Source organism: Maniola hyperantus, chromosome 17 (assembly GCF_902806685.2).
Source record: "Maniola hyperantus chromosome 17, iAphHyp1.2, whole genome shotgun sequence".
Lineage (NCBI taxonomy): Eukaryota > Metazoa > Arthropoda > Insecta > Lepidoptera > Nymphalidae > Maniola > Maniola hyperantus.
The window spans coordinates 12,081,782-12,100,280 of NC_048552.1; the positions used below are offsets into that span (position 1 = coordinate 12,081,782).

The 18,499-nt window shown below is 41.4% G+C and overlaps 2 protein-coding genes and 1 long non-coding RNA gene across 10 annotated transcripts in view; 2 read left to right on the forward strand and 1 right to left on the reverse strand.

Annotated features, from left to right (window-relative positions):
• LOC138403495 (uncharacterized) overlaps window positions 1-18,499 on the forward strand; it is an 88,568-nt gene that overhangs the window by 237 nt on the left and 69,832 nt on the right. The gene's annotated exons all lie outside the window — the stretch shown is intronic.
• Window positions 35-9,507, reverse strand: LOC117990269 (trypsin delta-like). Its single transcript, XM_034977733.2, has 8 exons — window positions 9,396-9,507; window positions 8,691-8,718; window positions 7,787-7,937; window positions 6,292-6,449; window positions 3,613-3,708; window positions 2,389-2,483; window positions 1,112-1,190; window positions 35-156 (listed from the first exon to the last, which is right to left on the reverse strand). Exons 1-8 carry the CDS (start codon window positions 9,438-9,440, stop codon window positions 101-103), a joined length of 708 nt encoding a protein of 235 aa, XP_034833624.1. The 5' UTR covers window positions 9,441-9,507; the 3' UTR covers window positions 35-100.
• Window positions 11,396-17,901, forward strand: Xe7 (A-kinase anchor protein 17A). Of its 8 annotated transcripts, none has more exons than XM_069504135.1 (9): window positions 11,396-11,543; window positions 11,805-12,619; window positions 12,917-13,166; window positions 13,593-13,746; window positions 14,468-14,617; window positions 15,354-15,437; window positions 16,613-16,757; window positions 16,965-17,174; window positions 17,626-17,901. In XM_069504135.1, the coding sequence occupies exons 2-9, from the start codon at window positions 11,853-11,855 to the stop codon at window positions 17,882-17,884; spliced, it is 2,019 nt and encodes a 672-aa protein (XP_069360236.1). In that variant the 5' UTR covers window positions 11,396-11,543; window positions 11,805-11,852; the 3' UTR covers window positions 17,885-17,901. The 8 variants fall into 8 exon arrangements, with proteins under 8 accessions (XP_069360236.1, XP_034833212.1, XP_034833213.1 ...); XM_069504134.1 differs by having other exon boundaries at window positions 11,399-11,555; XM_069504136.1 differs by having other exon boundaries at window positions 11,400-11,549.

Here is an 18,499-nt window from a genome sequence, read left to right on the forward strand (position 1 = left end):
GTCAGCTGTCACAAATTTTAATTAATTTATTAATTACATCATTATCGACTCAGCAATATCGTGATAAAGATGACCGCAGCCGTGTTGAATCTGTAACACTTCACAGCCCAGTAATAGTCAGGATCCAGTCGCGGTATTCCGACGGTTGCAAGAATACTGGAACAAAAGTTTTCATATTATATTTATGTTACAGCCACACCTGCGCATCGTGAACGCGGGATACGGGAGCGTCCATGACGCGAATCTACAACGTTAGTTTTAGTATACGCAAAACCTGAAAGTAGTTTGTTCAGAATCAGTAACAGAATCGATTGCAATAATTTTTACTACGGGTTGGGTTATATTTTGACCAAAATACTTTAAAACCCTGCAAGTTTGAACACCTAGTTGAATGACCGCATGCACCATCTGATTCGAGCCGCGCGAGCGGGAGCGCGCACGATAGACTCTAGCCGTCTCGTTCGCTCACAGCCGCTCGCTTGGGGTGACCATATTTTTCGAGGACGAACGACTCAAGACAACAAGCTTATAACTTCGTCAATTTTCATTAACTATTTTTGAAATTATGTAAAAATATTCAACACTAGATTGACTAGAACTAACGTTGTATATGTGCAGGTGTAGTGGTAATATGCACTATGCATGGCGCCTTAAAATATCGTGGGAGGAAGCGTTCGTCATTCGTCGCGTGGCTAACGTTCCTGCTTCGTACTCGTTTGGTCGCGCTGGTTTTGATGATATTTTATGCATTCAAAACTACTTAAAACGGTAAAAAAACAGAAAAATATTGGTATTGTGCCTACGGTGCCTAGAAAATACAGGGTGACCCTCGATAAAGTCACTAATATTATAAAGGCATAAGTTTGTATGTGTGTGTGTGTGTATGTTTGTTACTCCTTCACGCAAAACCACTGGACGGATTTGGCTGAAATTTGGAATGAAGATAGATTATACCCTGGATTAACACATAGGCTACTTTTTATCCCGGAAAATCAAAGAGTTGCCGCGGGATTTTGAGAAACGTAAATCCACGCGGACGAAGTCGCGGGCATCAGCTAGTAACTAATAACATCATCTAACGTTTAGTCTGAGCCAGTGTTTAGGTACTCACTCGACCAGCGCTCCGTGAGCTCAGACAGGACTCCGATCTGCACACCGTTTTCACTCACTAAAGGACTGCCGACGTCAAACTGAAAAATATAACATATTTACTCCATGACAAGTTTGTTACGCTGACTGCGCCTTCATCAGCGAAACCTCCCTCGACGACCTCCCTGGCGCAGTGGTGAGCGCTGTGGTCTTATTAGTGGGAGGTCCCGGGTTCGATTCCTGACAGGGGTTTGGAATTTTATAATTTCTAAATTTCTGTGGCTCTACCACGGTTGTTTGACAGCTACAATGTCACGATCGCAATCATCTCTGATTGGTTAATGCTCGCTCACTATTGGACACAATGCATTGTTGCAACAAGAATCGCACAAATTCAGCTAATCAGAACAATTGAGATTGTAATAATGATTGATGCAGGTTTTAGACAATCGCCCTACTGGTCTGGTCTGGTGGGAGGCTTCGGCCGTGGCTAGTTACCACCCTACCAGCCTGTGCGCGTCGTGATTAATATTTAACTGCACTTCTGGTACGTTTATATGACGCACAGAAATCCACAATTACAGGGTGTAACCAGAACGCTGGCAAAAACGAAGAGAGGTGATAGTACTGATGATTAGTGATAAGATACCATAGAAAAAGCGAAAAAACTATTAAAAATTCTACTAAATTTTGCAAAAGTTTAGGTACGATAAATTGCAAATAACACATCTGAGTTCCGACTGACAATAGAGGTCAACGAACGTCAGAAAAGTAGGTCACTCGGAGTCAATGCCGCGTCGTAGGTGGGGCATTGACCCGAGTTTTACACGCTATGCATTGCGGGTTTTAAAAATTCTAAATCACTAAAAGTACAAAACTAGTCAACAAATGGTTATTGATATTGAATTGTGTAGGTATTATAACAATAACCCTAAGTTTTGCTAGCGTTCTCATATGATTTTTTTTATGCATAATAGTTTTTGAGTTATCGTGCAAAATGACGAAAAAATACGACTGTAGTAGGTACGGAACCCTCGTTGCGCGAGCCTGACTCGCACTTGGCCGGTTTTTATTTATTTATTTTATTCTTGTTGTTCCGCGAGGTGATTACGTATCTCGCGACAGGCTTGCGACAGACGTAAATCTCGCGGTCATTGCTGTCAAACGTCCGGCTAGAGAGAGACAGCAATAGCCACAGCAAAATAAGAGGAAGAGAGACAGCAAATTAACTGTCTCAATTGCTACTGCTGCCGCGTTGCTGTCGCTACTGCAACGTTTTACGAACCCCGCCGTACTCACGTTGTATCGTAAGCTGCCCATCTCGTCAGCAACGATGGTGCTGTCGTCGAGGTAGACCAGATTGGCCCTGAAGCATTGTAACACCTCTCGGGGGTCTGTAATATTGTGAAAATGAATAAAAAAACTTAATTTATTATTACTTTGTAACTACAATTTTGGTACATGAATAATAATTAAAAAAAAAAAATGAAAAAATATTTATTTACAATCAAAGGTCAATTTTGTCAATTAAGTAGGACCTATAACTATGTCTGATGGTACCCACACTAGGTAGTCCTGTGTCCACGGCACCTGATTAGAATTGATCATCAATCAGTATCCATATTATAAATGCAAAAGTGTGTTTGTTTGTTGGTTTGTCCTTCAATCACGGCACCATGGAGCAACGGATCGACGTGATTTTTTGCATGGGTATTATTATTATTATTTATTTATTGATCAAGCATAGGTACACTTAAACATACTTACTTACGAGAACTAATACATAAAATACATAATAACAAAACCAATTTGTTAAGTAGGTAGGTATACAGAAAAATCGACTGTCCCTAAGCTAGGTATACACCTGTGTTTTAGGCGACAGCACTCTCCTTAAAATTGATGGCTCATTTTATATACAAAAGAAGGTACATGTAAGGTAGATATTATAAAATTTAACATGTTTACTATAATTATTAGAACTATAACTATTAGTGAGTGTATGTGTGTGTTTGTGTGTGTTTGTGTGTGTGTGTGTGTGTGTGTGTGTGTGTGTGTGTGTGTGTGTGTGTGTGTGTGTGTGTGTGTGTGTGTGTGTATTATATATTTATTTTGTAAATAATAATGTATATTTTAATAATATATTGTAATATAATATTTGATATATTATATTATATTAAAATTTCCAACAGCTTTTCAGTCTCCGAATATGTTCGTGTAAGCAACCATTCTTTAACTTTTTTTTGCATTCGTTTTTATTTAAGGCTTTATTAATTTCATTATAAATTCTACTATTAATGATATAGTATTGTCTCCCTGCAAGTTTACTTTTATGTCTACCCCTTTTAAATATTAGATCCATTCTTCTCTTTTCTAGGTTTGTATAGATAAAGACGAGAATGACATAGGCTACTTTTTATCCAGGAAAATCAAAGAGTTCCCACGGGATTTTAATTAACCTCGATCCACGCGTACGAAGTCACGGGCATCAACTAATGAAAAATAAGTAGGTAGGTAGGTACTCACCGTCATATCTTCCGCGGTAGCTGCAGAATCTGCCTCTGACAGGAGCTGCTTCTCCGTCGGCTGCGGCAAGCGCCATAGCGATATACTTGATGTTATCTGCAATAACAGAGGTGCATAATCACTACCCATATTTACCTACTGTAAATGCGAAGGTGTCTTGGTTTGTCCTTCAATCACGCCGCATCGAAGCAACCAATCGACGTGATTTTTCGTATAGATTTAGATACAGACCTAGTGACAAGGCTACTTTTCATGCCGGAAAATCAGAGTTCGCGCGGGATTTTCAAACAACTAAATCCACGCGGATGAAGTACCTACATAATATTGTCCTAATCCTAATAATATAATGTGAAATTGTGGATGTTTGGATGTTTGTTACTCAATCACGCAAAAACTGGACGGATGTGGCTGAAATTTGGAATAGAGATAGATACCCTGGTCCCTGGATTAAGACATAGTCTACTTTTTATTCCGGAAAATCAAAGAGTTCCCACGGAATTTAAAAAAAATCCACGCGGACGAATTATGGCATCAGCTAGTATTTTATAAATTTTACTTCATGTTAGGTATATACGTAAGTTGTCCTATCTTATCTCGACCTTAATACAAGTATTATGGAAAAAACCAGCCAAGTGCGTGGCGGGCCACGCGCAATGTAGGGTTCCGTAGTCACAATATAACTCCTTAACCTGTAAACCCTACTTAGCCACGATAGTTTTCCTTTAAAATTGATTATATTATATATACTACTGCTGTGAATTTTTTCACGTTCCTATATACTACGATTTGGCTGATAGAGGGGGGGGGGGGGGGGACACACACACTTGACTCTAATAAAAATTAGCACTTTAAAACATCATATTTTACAAACGGATCTAGAAATCGAAAAATGATGTTCTCACACCCACAGTATTTTTAAAAGACCTATGCAACGATACCCCATGCTAAGGGGTAGACGAGAAAAAAAAATCATCCTCACTTTACATGTAGGGGAGCTACCCTAAACAAAATATTTATCACAATTTTATTTCACCACTTTGTCGGCGTGATTAATATTACAGATACGCCAAATTACAGATTTCTAGCACTATTAGTCTCTGAGATTAACCGAGGACGGACGGACAGACAGACGTGGACGGACATGGCGAAACTATAAGGGTTCCTTGTTTACTACGGAACCCTAAAAACGGTATTATCTAATAACTATCTCATTGTAAAAATGTTTCTACAAATACACTTTCCAATTGAAACTTTAATCGTCATTAAATAATATACGAGAATTTAATTCATTTAGATAATGGTGTCTAGAATAAATTCCAGCGAAGATTATTGTCGCAGTCGGCTTGTCTATGAGGAAGAATATGAACGGTTGTTGCGCTTACTACCGCCCACTAGTCATCATGAAACACTGGACATTGTGCGACTGGACGTGACAGAACACTAGGCACTAACATACTTACTACTTACTAGGCATTCTAGGCTAGACTAGGCATTGTTAGCCGGAACCTGATAATAACCTGATAACGTTTCTGATATCGAACTGTTAAGGTGTAGAATGCCCTTCTGGCGTCTGTGATTTCTACCAAGTATAACTTGAATAGGTACCTTCAAGGCAAGAGTGAATAGGCATCTTCTAGGCAAGCCCGCTCCCACCTAGAGACATCATCACAGCTCTGTTTCTCAATCAAGATTGTCGTCAAGCGAAAGCCTATCTCACAATAATAATAAAAACATAAAGAATTTGAATTTGAAAAAGTGTGATGAACTTTAAACAAAAAATCCGTACAGATTTGATGAACGCATTCTAAAACTACAATTTAAAAAAACAATAAGTTGTCCATTTAAAAAACTTTCCATATTTTTCGTCACAAACATCAGGAACAATAGTTTTCCAACGAAGTTGTCAAACGACAACGAAAAAGCAGCCGGAAAATAGGCTGAAAATAAAAACTAAACATAAAATTGGCTATCCGAAACTGGAGCGAAGTTCGCGCCAACTCTGAACAGCTCTTTAATTAATAGAGCAGTCGTCGGTCTGCTACGGATTTTAATTGTCGACCTACGGCCGCCTGGGGAAAAGTACTTTTGTATTTTTTCGGTACTTAAGTGCTAAGGACTTTTGTATTTTAAAGGTACGTGCTTTTTAGCTGGACTGATAATAATTCCTTGTTATCCTGCCTGTATCAAGTGTCGTACTATACAATTTATCATTCATATTTCATACTATAGTTTTTTTAAGAAGATATTATTATAAAACTACAGCCTATGACGACAGCCGAATTACGATTGATCGAATGCCAACCATAAAAGGACCTAGTCATGGACCATAGTTTCTCTTTTTTCTTTAACGAATAGGCTTACGCTTGACTGTTAAACCACACCAGATGATAACAGCCTAAGGTGGAGCTCGCTTGTCTAGAAAGTGTCTATTCACTCTTCTTTTTGGGTAATCAAGGGTAAGGCTTCTCAAGGGTAATCTATCCACCCATCAGCCTGTATGCGTCCACTGCTGGACATAGGCATCATACACCCGCTTCCCGTCAGCTTTTAAAGGCTTAGCGGGCTGGAGGTCATCCCACACTGCGCTTACTGGTACGCAGTCTCTATTACGTTCAGCGCCGCACCAATGGGACAGGCGCCATTCGGTTCTGCGATAGACAGGTAACGGTCACCACTAACCGCTGGTCTCCACAATTCTGTTGATGTGGACAAGAGCGAGGTTGTTCGCGCCGGTGGCCGCGTTGTAGCCGGGGTTGATTTGCACGGTGCTGGTCTCCGTCACCAACTCAGGGCGGGCCGGGTCCAGGGCAGCATAGCGGATCCAAATGAAACGAGCGCTGCAATTAAAAGAAATTGTATGAATATATTGGTGTTGTGCCATGCGCATCTGTAGGTACACATGCATGTTGAAATTTTAATAATAATTGTTTTGACAATCGATTCACAAATTTATTAGAATCAAAAATGACAAATTTACAATCGAGATTAACAGAACTCGAAAAAGACCTCGAACCAATAGTAATACCGCGTGCGTGCAAGCTAGTTTATACCGTATCACCACGCGCGAGATCTTATTTTGCTCTAAACATTTACATTGTATCGGCAGCGCAGTTCGCTGGACATAAGTCTCTTCTAGGGACTTCCACGCACTGTGGTCTTGCGCCGCCTGAAACAGCGGCTCCCTGCGACTTCCAAAGCTGCGCCTTCCGGTGCGAGATCGCCATTCTAGCACCTTGGGTCCCCAATATCTATCGGTTTTACGAACTATGTGCTCTGCCCATTGCCACTTCAGTTTCGCAACCATTGTGCTATGTCGGTTACTCTAGTCCTCCTACGGATCTCCTCATTTCTGGTTTGATCACGCAGAGAAAGTCCAAGCATAGCTCTCTCCATCGCCCGCTGAGCGACTCTGAGCTTTCTTATGAGGCCCATAGTTAGCGACCATGTCTCGGATCCACCCTTTTTACACGCAAGAGGATATGCGTGTAAAAAGGGTGGATCATTATGTTCCACATTATTATTATTATTATTTATTTATTATTTAATCAGAACGGCCATAAAGCCAATTACACTAATTAAAATACGAGTACAAACTAACATAAACATACTTACAAAAATTAGCAACTTAAAATTATAAATTTTAAAAAGCAAAATTATAAATTTTCACAAAAGTGCAAGATCTGACCCATGAGGTCAGCCCATTTGTCAGCAAATATGTCACAGCGAGGGGACTCCTTCAGCAGTGCGTTGAGCGCAGCCAAAGTGCGCGGTATGGGTGACCTGGAACGCGCTACCGTGCGACTAAACGGACTTACGAAAAATTTGGAGCGGTGGCGGAGATAGCTGTAATTAGAGGGTGCATAAACGCAGCAGAGCTTGTTGTGTAGTTCAGAGCAGTCAATCACACCCCTAAGAATCTTGCAAATTGTACCAATTTGGTCGCAGTCTCTTCGGGTTTTGAGCGAGTGGAAACCCAAGTGCCCTTGGAGAAATTTTGTGGGATACATAAATGGGTAATACCCGTGCAATTTAAATGCATATTAAACATTCTTGTAGTAGTTAGTATGTCGTTCTTCCCTCCACATTATATGCCAATACCTTGCCAGCCTATTACGTACCAACACTTCATCTTCGTAGTCCATAATAAGATACAAAATATTTAAAGCTTAATTACTTCTGCACACAGCTAGCAGCAGTCAGCACCCAGGTGGAGCTGACGAGAGACCCCACGCAGGACTCCAGGCGGCCCTCGCCCGTCGACTTGGTCACACGCAAGTGGACTACCCAGGGGTTCTCCCCCAGTTCGGCTAGACTACCAGTGAAACCTGCCAACAATTTATATTTAACAAGCTTATCCCCGCAACTTCGATCGCGAGGAATACACAAATTTTAAACCCGTTTTAGAAGTTGATTTTTCAAAAATCCTTTCTTAGCGGATTTCTATGTCATAATAGCTATCTGCATGCCAAATTTCAGCCCGATCCGTCCAATAGTTTGAGCTGTGCCTTTATGGATCAGTCAGTCAGTCGGTCAGTCAGCTTTTCCTTTTATATATGTATAGATTACTTTACCTACTGGTATAAGTATAACGCATTTAACTAAGCAGGCTCCTGCGGTATGGAGCGCGGTGCGGGAGGGTGACAGTTGTCACAAGTTGACGAATCACTGAGCTCTCGCGTCACGTCATCACACCCCTCCCGCACCTCTCCACTACCGCAGGAACCTACTCAGTTACGCGTAAGTCCATAATAACCCTTTAGAATTTCTCAAAACGCTTTAATCAACAAGCTCTTTTAAATCGTCAAAAGATTTCCGTTGGTAATACTAATAAATTCAAAATTGTAATGAATCTGACGTTATTGTTGCCAACCGAATTTGTAGATTAATTAATACCTATAATCTGAATTTATTTTTATGGCAATCGGGGTATGAGGCGGGGGGACGCCCCGCACACCCGCACGTCACCCGCGCTCACCCGCACTGGTTCGGCGCGAGGGGTGTGCGGTTGTGCGGGACATTCCCTCCCCTGTTGCCATCTCGACATCTCGTACTATACGTTATATATTGTATCTACTTACGAGCACCATCTGCATCCCAGGTGCGACCCTGCAAATAATATCAAAATGGTTTAGGTCTGGTCTATCATCATCATCATCATCATGATCAACCCATCGCCGGCTCACTACAGAACACGGGTCTCCTCTCAGAGTGAGAAGGGTTTTGGCCATAGTCTACCACGCTGGCCATGTGCGGATTGGTAGACTTCACATACCTTTGAGAACATTATAGAGAACTCTCAGGCATGCAGGTTTCCTCACGATGTTTTCCTTCACCGTTTAAGCAAGTGATATTTAATTAATTAAAACGCACATAACTCCGAAAAGTTAGTGGTGCATGCCCGGGATCGAACCCCCGACCTCCGATTAGAAGGCGGACGTCCTTACCACTAGGCTATCACAGCTTTTCTATAGTTACATATTATTATGGTATCTATAGTTATACTGCCTCGTTGGTATAGTGGTCAGCATACTATGCGACTACGGATTACGGAACCCGGTGCGGGATAGCGCGGGTGACGTGCGGGATAGCGCGGGTGACGTGCGGGTGTGTGGGCGTCTCCCCGCCTCACACCCCAATTGCCATCTCGACCTATCGCGTACCATACATAGGTAGGTACATGAATCCTTCAAGCATTACACTCCAGTCGTGTAAAAATACGAATGAATAAGCTTATTGCCTATCTGTAGTTTTAAAAGAGTTCAATAAATGTCTTTGTTTCTTACCTGAACCGCAGCTACGAGGCACAAAAGAGCGATATAGCCCTTCATGTTGTGGAAAGGACAAAAAACCACTGAATGATTTGCCTAATTACCTTAGATATTATAAGTAATAATTAATTCCTTATCCATTTACTAAGCCATCTTGCTAGGGCAACCATGAACGATTTGCGATTATTCAGTACTAGATGATGCCCGCGACTCCGTACGCGTAAATTCAGGTTTTTTAAAATCCCGTGGGAACTCTTTGATTTTCCGGGATCAAAGTAGCCTATGTCCTTTCCCGGGATGTCAGCTACCTCTGTACCAAATTTCAACGAAATCGATTAAACGGATGGGACGTGAAAAGCTAGTAGACAGACAGACAGACGGACAGTCAGACAGACACACTTTCGCATTTATAATATTAAGTATGGATGTTTATCATGACTAATTTTCCCTTTTCCCCTCCAACTAAGGGTAAAGTTGGGCTAGGAGTAGGTACGACAATAGTGCAAAGGTGGGGTATGAACGGCTGACCTTTCGGATTAAGTCCGCTCCTTTTAACCGTTGAGCTATTAAGGCTCTAATACTTCTCTAAATAATTGTTGAGCTATTGAGGCTCTAGTTTGAGCTGTGCGTTGATGGATCTGTCAAATAGTCCCCTTTTCCATTTTGTCTATCATGCCGACTACATTTAGTAAGTTATATTTTCAGAATTAAGTTTTTTTTTATGTATTAGTGTAAGTAGCCGTAAGTTAACCTAATAAATAAAATAAAATAAAATCATCATCATGGTCAACGCATCAAGAAGACCGAAAACGGCCTGCTACCTACTTTAAAAGAACAGGGAAATATCCGTATAATGAAGGACACATGGGCACTCTCCATTTTCCTATCGGTGTAGGATCGATTACAATTTAATCGAACTTTAAACTTATCAAATTATCAGAATATTCTTTATTCCTAATTTTGATAAGCATAAACATTTGTTTTTTAATTGAGTAGGTACTATCTTCAGAAGGCTTCAAAGTAGTAGATAACTTTGATCTAATTACCCGTGAAAATCCTAGTTAATTATAATCATAATTTTCACAAAACCCTATTATCATAAATGATCAGGGTTATCAGGTAATTCTAATAATTATTAGAAAATGAATTTTATTATAGAATGACTAAGTAGGTATAGGTAACTACGTAGGTACAATAATAGTTTGATGTGGAAATCTACCAAATAGCACACGAGTACCTATACAGCCAAACAGGCCAAGTGCGAGTCAGGCCTCGCTCTTTTAGGGTTCCGTGATTACCTCTAAATATAGGGGTAATCGCGGTTTTTTTTTTTTTGGGAGGAGGCAAAATCTAGTTCTCACGGAGTTCTCAGTTTGAAAGGTTTGAATCATTCAATTCCCCGTGAATTCTTTACCTATCTTTTTTTAACAGTTAAAAAAAAGATAGGTACCTACGTGGCAGGGCGCGGCCGGCCTCGGCCCGAAATCGGGGGAATTCACGGGGAATTGAATGATTCAAACCTTTCAAACTGAGAACTCCGTAAGAACTAGATTTCGCCTCCTCACAAAGAAAAAGGTAATCACGGAACCCTAAAAGAGCGAGGCCTGACTCGCACTTGGCCTGTTTGGCTGTATAGGTACCTACTCGTGTGCTATTTGGTAGATTTCCACATCAACCTTACTCATCCGATTTTTTAATTGACTTTATGGTCCTGGGCTCTAGCCTTACTAACACCTGAATTTTAACTGGCTTTATGACTCTGGGTTTTAGTCCTATTAAGCCTTGAGGTTAGACAATAGACACAGGAAGACCATGGAGGTTTCGTTACCTGAGAGCAAAGTATCTTGATGCTCACTTTGAGGAGGATACAGATTTAAATGAATAAATATTTTGCCATCAGCTGTTTCAGTTTTGTTTAGAAAGATAAGAATCCAGCGCCGTAACAAAATTAAAATTTGGTCTGTGGTTTGATTGCATCTGTGATTTGCAATAATTGACGTTTACTTTTGTTGCTTTTCATTTGTCTATGGTGTTAAACAAAAAGCGATGGGCGAAAAACCTAAATTTTTCAATATTTTGTCGATTTATTAAACTTTAGTCTTATTCATTGATAAAATATTAATAATTATTGTAAAGCGGCGCAAACGATGGCACCAGACCTTGGTCATAGCTTTGGTCTTTTCCTTACTCTTAGTTATAATTTTTGAACATGGTTTTTCCTAACAATTTTGTATTGTTTAATTATAATTCATTAATATTTTAGGGCCTATTGTATTGTATAAGTATTCAGTAGTACATTTGTCGTTTATCTTAGTATTTAAGATGAGTATTCACGTATGTAGGGACATTTCGGACGCTGTGGCTTTATATTTGCCACAGCGGTTGTATCTCAAATCGTTTGCAAAGCTAAACATTTCTGTCCAGCTCCCTCCACACAAGGTTCACGGCAAGGCGATATCCAACTGGGAATTAATGGAAAAGTTACGAAAAATGATCCAACCTGACAGCTTTTCAATATTGAAAGTGTCCAAACATAGTTCGGAAGTGATTAGATTCGACGCGGAGCTGGAGAACAGGACTAAATTGGAACGTGTGTTAGCGCGTTTAGAAGACAGGATAATACAGTTAAATGACTATCCAGACCCATTGAAAGTGAAAGTATCAGAATGCAAGTCGGATTTTCCGAGTCGTCATTCGTGGGACTCATTTTTCCGAGACGCGACAGATATGGATGAAATGAAACCAGGTGAGCGACCTGATACTATACATATAAGGAACTTGCCTATACGTTGGTTTGTTCATGAACGCGATCGGGACGAAGATGCACTACCATCGGAGAGTTTGTTTAAAAAAGTGTTTGAAAAATATGGTCCGATAAGACAAGTTGATGTACCCGCTGCTGATCCATTTCGTATGCAAATGAAAGCTGCTATGAGAGGCATTACCACTCCTCCACAGGATTCCTCCTTATACTTTGAAGGTTATATTCAGTTTAGTGAATATGCTGGGTTCGTACGATGCATGGATGCTTTAAGAGGTCGTAAGTTACTAAAACGGAGTGAGGATTTAGCTGAATGGTGTACAATCTATGTGGATTTTGATAAAACTAAGCATATGACGGATGCCTCGGTGAAGAGAAGATCTATAGTGAGGGAGAGGCTCACATCTAGACAGAAAGCTAAGGACGAGGAAGAGAGACAGGAGAAAGAGAAAATTGCTAAGCGAGAAGCTAAAGAACGGTGAGTTATCTTGTAGTTATTGTAACTATTGTAGTACTAACTAGGTTTATTTCATCACTAGGTGATGGCCATGTGGATTTAGGTTTGTTAAAATCCTGTGAAAGCTCCCATTATTTTCCAGGATAAAAAGTACCTTATATGAATCCATGATGCAGGCCATGTCTGTTCCAAATTATGTTAATATCAGTTCAGCTGTTAAACTATAAAAAGGGGGTATACTAAACTCTTACTAGTGAGATAAAAGTAGATCCATTACCTTCATGATATATTGAAAAAATGAGCCCCATTGCATTACAGACAAAAAGAAACAGTAACACGTATGATTTTTCACTCTTTAAGCCAAAAGATGGAGCACCGCGAAAAGGAGAAGTTGGCAAAGATGAGGGAAAGGGAAGAAAAGAGAAAGAAGAAGCAACTTGCTAAGCTGATGGAGAGGGATGATGTTGATTTGAACAAGAAGGTGGCAGAAGAGCAGAGAAAACTGCTAAAGACTCAGAAGAAGTTGCAGGCTATAAGGCTGATTGAGGAACTCTTCAGAAGGATTGAGGTAAGCTTTTTCTTACAGGGTGATACAGAAAGATGAAGAGAAATTACTTGTAGACGAAGAGAGTGGCTGAAAAGAAGAGAAAGTTGTTGAAGACAGACAGACACACTTTCGCATTTATAATATTGGTTTGGATTATCTAGTAGGTAGTTGCAACTGTCATTATTGGCTGAATTTATTGCATTTCTGGCCAACCGGTTCGAACTTTGGTGCTATGCTTACTGGCTGACCTTTTTATGGTATTTTGTATTTTTTATTTTTTTTATCTGACATTTTGTAAGGGGCTTTTACAGATAATCTATATGCCAGCCCCATCGTTACAAACTAAATAATTAAATCTAAAACTATATCAATTTGAGAGAATCACTAACAAATTTATCTACTTTCTTTGCCAAAATGCTCGAAGGTTTATTTTGTATTTATTTTCAGTTGCGCCCAGAGCTGCAACGCAACGGCTCGAAGCCGGAGCGCTACTACAAGGCGGGCGACCGCATGGCGCGACTACGGATAGTGGAGAAGTACAAGCGACAGCAAGAAAAGGCTCTCGACGAACAACAGGAGAGGCTCAGGCATGCGCTGGACGGTCAGTATACTCACGTCAAATATACGAAGCTTTATTAGGGTTCCGTACCTCAAAAGCTGTTATAGCCTAGTGGTTAGGACGTCCGCCTTCTAATCGGAGGTCGGGGTTTCGATCCCGGGCATGCACCACTAACTTTTCGGAGTTATGTGCGTTTTAAGTAATTAAATATATGTATGGCAGTTTTTATTAAACCTATTGGTTAATAGACGGCTTTGTACCGAAACGCTAAATTGCTTGGCGGCACGGCTTTGCCGGTAGGGTGGTAACTAGCCACGGCCGAAGCCTCCCACCAGACAGAATTCAGTTAAAAATAAGGGTCATAAGAAGCTAGCAGACTGGTACAGACACACTTTGGAATTAATAAAGTATGAATTATTTAGTATAAACATACCAGGAGTGAAGTTTAAATATTAATCACGACGCGAATAGGCTTATCGACAGTTTTACTAACCTAACCTAACTGCAATATTAACTTGATTAGGGTCCAGTTGCTATTGCAACCACTCGATCAAAATAGCGACCTAAACACAAAAAGCATTTAGTAGTTGGTGAGTCTAGCGTCAGAACAAGACTAGCTTAACTTAAAAGTCATCAACCACCCGTATTTATACAATCGACTCAAAATGGCTGTCTCGCAATAGAACATGCAACTTCCATTTGAAAAGGGCGCCAAATACAAAATGCGATAACATTAGCAATAAACTTGTCCCATTGGTTGCAGGTCGTATCGTGATCCGTTCAGCGCTGGAGACCAAGAAGCCCCTGCGAGAGTCGTCCATCAGCTCCGTGTCGGAGGACGAGCGCGAACTGAAGCGCGTCAAGACCGAGAGGCTCTCCACGCCAGAGCGAGAGGGGTACAACAAGAACCCAGGTATACCGCCCATATCTAAATGTATAAAAGGAAAAGATGACTGACTGACTGATCTAATCAACGCACAGCTCAAACTATTGGACGGCTCGGGCTGAAATTCGGCATGCCGAATAGCTATTGTGACGTAGGCATCCGCTAAGAAAGGATTTTTGAAAATTCAACCCCTATTAGGGTGAAATAGAGATTTGAAAGTGTAGTCCACGCGAACGAAGTCGCGAGCATAAACTAGTAACTTATAAAAGTGGTACAGTTCTTGCAATTCACGAAGGCTACTGAACTTTACTTGTGGTAACGTCGTTTACGTTGTCATTGCGTAAGTGTGCGTGCATGTCAAAAGCACACATTTAGTGTACCTTACGTATACCGATACCACTTAAACACAATCACGAGTCCAGTGGCCTTCGTGAAATGCAAGAAAATCTTTTTTTTTTATTTTTATTCGTATAAACTTTTACAAGTGCTTACGAATAGTCGGATGCATCTACCACTGGTTCGGAATGCCTTTCCTGCCGAGAAGAACCAGCAAGAAACTCGGCGGTTGCTCTTTTCAAATATTTAATATAGGTACAAGATTATGCCATGTATAAAATAGTATTTGCAGTCTTGTGCGTTGCTGGAACGAGTTGCATGTCAAATCCACGCTATAATAATCAGAACTATAGTAGGTACAAGTTTTCACTGCAAAAATGTTATTAGCCACGTTGGTATCATCTAAAATGTTTTGTTTTGTCGACAGCAATGTACGGGTACCCCAACCCGTACGGCTTCGGGTTCCCGTACGCCGCCGTGCCGCCGCCGCACGGATACCCCTTCCCGCAAAGTATGAGTATCGTTTCACATAGTCCGTACCAAATGAGAACTCACTTGCCATTTTAGCTCTATGTGTCAACTGTTATGTCGAAAGTACAATTTCAGTCCATTCTAAAGGTAGATCGTATTTTTGACATAACAGTTGACAGTTGACATAGAGCAAAACTGGCGAGTGAGAACTTAATGCATTATAATTTATACTTTAATACGTTTTAATAATAAACTAGTTTTTCCCTGCAACTTCGTTCAGCGGGGTGGTTTGTTCTACATTGCTGCTTCACAGCTGAATACCTTTCATAGAATACCTTCAATGAGTTAAAAATAAAAGTCAAGTTAAACTAAAGGCTATTACTCAGTGTTGATCACTGAATTAGCCAACCACCCCGCTGTGGTGGCGTCTGTGTCTGTCATCTGTCGGTATGAATATTGCAAATCTGTTGCAAAAGCAGTAAAGGGCATTGAACCTAGTTGGAATACCTTTAATCCGCCATTTTGAAAAAAACCTCGTTTCGGCGCCCAATGATAAAACATGTCACGCATAAGTATGCGCCAGATTCCATAAAAAAATGTTCAAACCCTTTTGCTGTGTCTGCCACGCTATGTGCTGGTAGATGTGAACCGACCCTCTAACGAAAGCCGATTCATTCGAAAAACAATCGAATTATTCGATTGTTGTGATTATTCGATAACTAATGATTGTATAACAAATTGAACAACCGAAAAACAATCGATTGTTTTCGGTCTAGGACGAATGAATCGGAAATCGAATCCAATCGAACGCGAAAAAAGTTTAAAAAATCAATTGAACCAATCAATTTAACAATGGATTGTAGATTTTTATTTGACTGTTTCTTGTTAAGACTAATAAATTGACAATCGATTGTTCATTTGTTCGATTTATTCGATTGTTTTTGCAAAATAATTGCAACAATCGCGCGTCCATTAAAGCGCGTATAGTACTGACTACAGAGTACCCAACACAGACCATTGTCCCGTGTTACAGCGTCGATGTACTACCCGATGCGCGGCGCGTACTTCCCTCCCCCCGACACGTACTCGCGGCGCCCGTTCCGCGGCCGCGGGCGCGGCAGGGGGAGGGGCAGGCTGCCGTACTTCGAGGGACCCGACGCTACTCAGCAGTACTACCAGTAAGTACAAGAGACGGACCATTGTCCCGTGTTACAGCGTCGATGTACTACCCGATGCGCGGCGCGTACTACCCTCCCCCCGACACGTACTCGCGGCGCCCGTTCCGCGGCCGCGGGCGCGGCAGGGGGAGGGGCAGGCTGCCGTACTTCGAGGGACCCGACGCTACTCAGCAGTACTACCAGTAACTACAGGCCCTCGCCATTCTGAACATAGCTGCGTTTCGACGTGCTTTCAGCACTGATACAAGTAGGTTCGCTGGACCTTCGATAGCCGACCTGTTTTTGAAGCTTGATTTTCGTCATTTTGTCGCTAAATGAATGGTGAAATTTTCCATTTTTCTTTTATGTTAGGTATTCGTATTATTATAAAATTAAGACATCATCAACAGGTACTTCAAGAAGCTATCAGAAGCGGAGCACCGCAACGAGCACGATAACCGTTCGCGTTCCCGCTCACGCTCGCGGCGACGCTCGTATTCGCGCTCTCGCTCGCGCTCGCGCCGCCGCTCCTACTCGCGCTCCCGCTCACGCTCCCGGAGCAGAAGCCGGAGATCCCGCTCCAGGAGCCGAAGATCCAGATCCAGGAGTAGGAGGTCCAGGTAAAAAGGTGTGGCCACTTACACACCATGTCTACCACTAGATGTCGCTGCACGAATTGTGATCCCGCTATAGAAATTTCAATACTCGATTTGATTACAATTCAATTTTGATGCCCTGCAACTAACTAACTAAGCATAACCATTTTATCACTTTCATTAGCGTGATATCTTGTGTGACACCATCTAGCGTGTAAACCTATAATCTGGATCGTTTTCATTAGTTTGTCTAGTGCTACCGAAAAATTGTTCTTTTTATTATAGAGAGCCAGCGCGTGCCAGACCTATTCAATGAAAATTTACCACTCTATGAAAATTTTTACTCTCTACCTATATACGGTTTACGAGATACAGCCCGCTGACAAACAGACGGGCGGACAGCAGAGGCTTAGTAATAGGGTCCCGTTGGCACCCTTCATATACGGAACCCTAAAAATTATCTCTTCGATTGCAGATCTCACAGTCACAACTCAAGATCACGCCGAAGATCTCGATCAAGAAGCAAGCGACCCAAGACCAAATCCCGGTCCAAGTCCAAATCCAAGCACCGCAGCCCCAGCCCCAAGCCCGCGGAGAAACGCGCCAGTGTGGACAGCACCAAGTTTGTGTCGCCGGGAACTATGCGGCGACAGCGGTCTAAGAGCTGGTCCCTGCCTAAGGAGGGGGAGCCTAGGAAGTCTTGGTCTAAGACTCCCGAGAAAAAGAACGAATAAACTTATATTTTATATAATGTTGTCGTTTCATTTTGTTACAAACTATAGTTCCCTAAATAACCGCCAGGAATGCTGTATAGTTTGTCATATTTTACGGTTATATGGTTTCCCTTGGTAATTTCAGACGGTTCATTTTTTGTGCATTTCTGTCTCATTTGAACACAAAATGAAGCAATCACTCGAATGAACACAGTCTGATATCATCTTAAGCCTTTAACCTCAGACTCGGAGCGAGAGATAGACGGAATGTGAGAGTTCAATATAGAACGCGCCAGTGCAGTGTGGACACTGGAACAAGTTCAAGTTTATGTCGTCCTTTTAGCCGGGAACTATGCGGCGACAGGAGTGGCTCAATTTACATACAAGAATGGAAGCAAATTTGTAAAATATCACATAGCATTTTATCTCCAACTCGTAAAATACAAACTTCATGCCAAAATGGAAAAGGCGCGGGAATTCCCGCGACTTCACACGTCACGGGAATTTTCTTTATCGTACGTGGTGGAGATAGAAGTCAATATGCTATGCATTATTTAAGAAATTCGCTTCCATTCCCTTTCTATATAAATTAAGCCTAAGAGCTGGTCGCTGCCTAAAGAGACTAGAGTTCCTGGT

Bases quoted from the DNA above. Each gene is read 5' to 3' on its own strand.
- Xe7 (XM_034977321.2), top strand. From the start codon at position 11,703: ATGAGTATTCACGTATGTAGGGACATTTCGGACGCTGTGGCTTTATAT. The intron at 13,167-13,592 runs GTAAGCTTTTTC...ATTTATTTTCAG, and splicing joins AACTCTTCAGAAGGATTGAG to TTGCGCCCAGAGCTGCAACG. The intron at 14,618-15,353 runs GTATACCGCCCA...TTTTGTCGACAG, and splicing joins GGGGTACAACAAGAACCCAG to CAATGTACGGGTACCCCAAC.
- LOC117990269 (XM_034977733.2), bottom strand. From the start codon at position 9,440: ATGAAGGGCTATATCGCTCTTTTGTGCCTCGTAGCTGCGGTTCAG. The intron at 3,709-6,291 runs GTTAGTGGTGAC...CTGTTATTGCAG, and splicing joins CAGAATTGTGGAGACCAGCG to ATAACATCAAGTATATCGCT. The intron at 1,191-2,388 runs GTGAGTACGGCG...TATATTTTTCAG, and splicing joins TGGGCAGCTTACGATACAAC to TTTGACGTCGGCAGTCCTTT.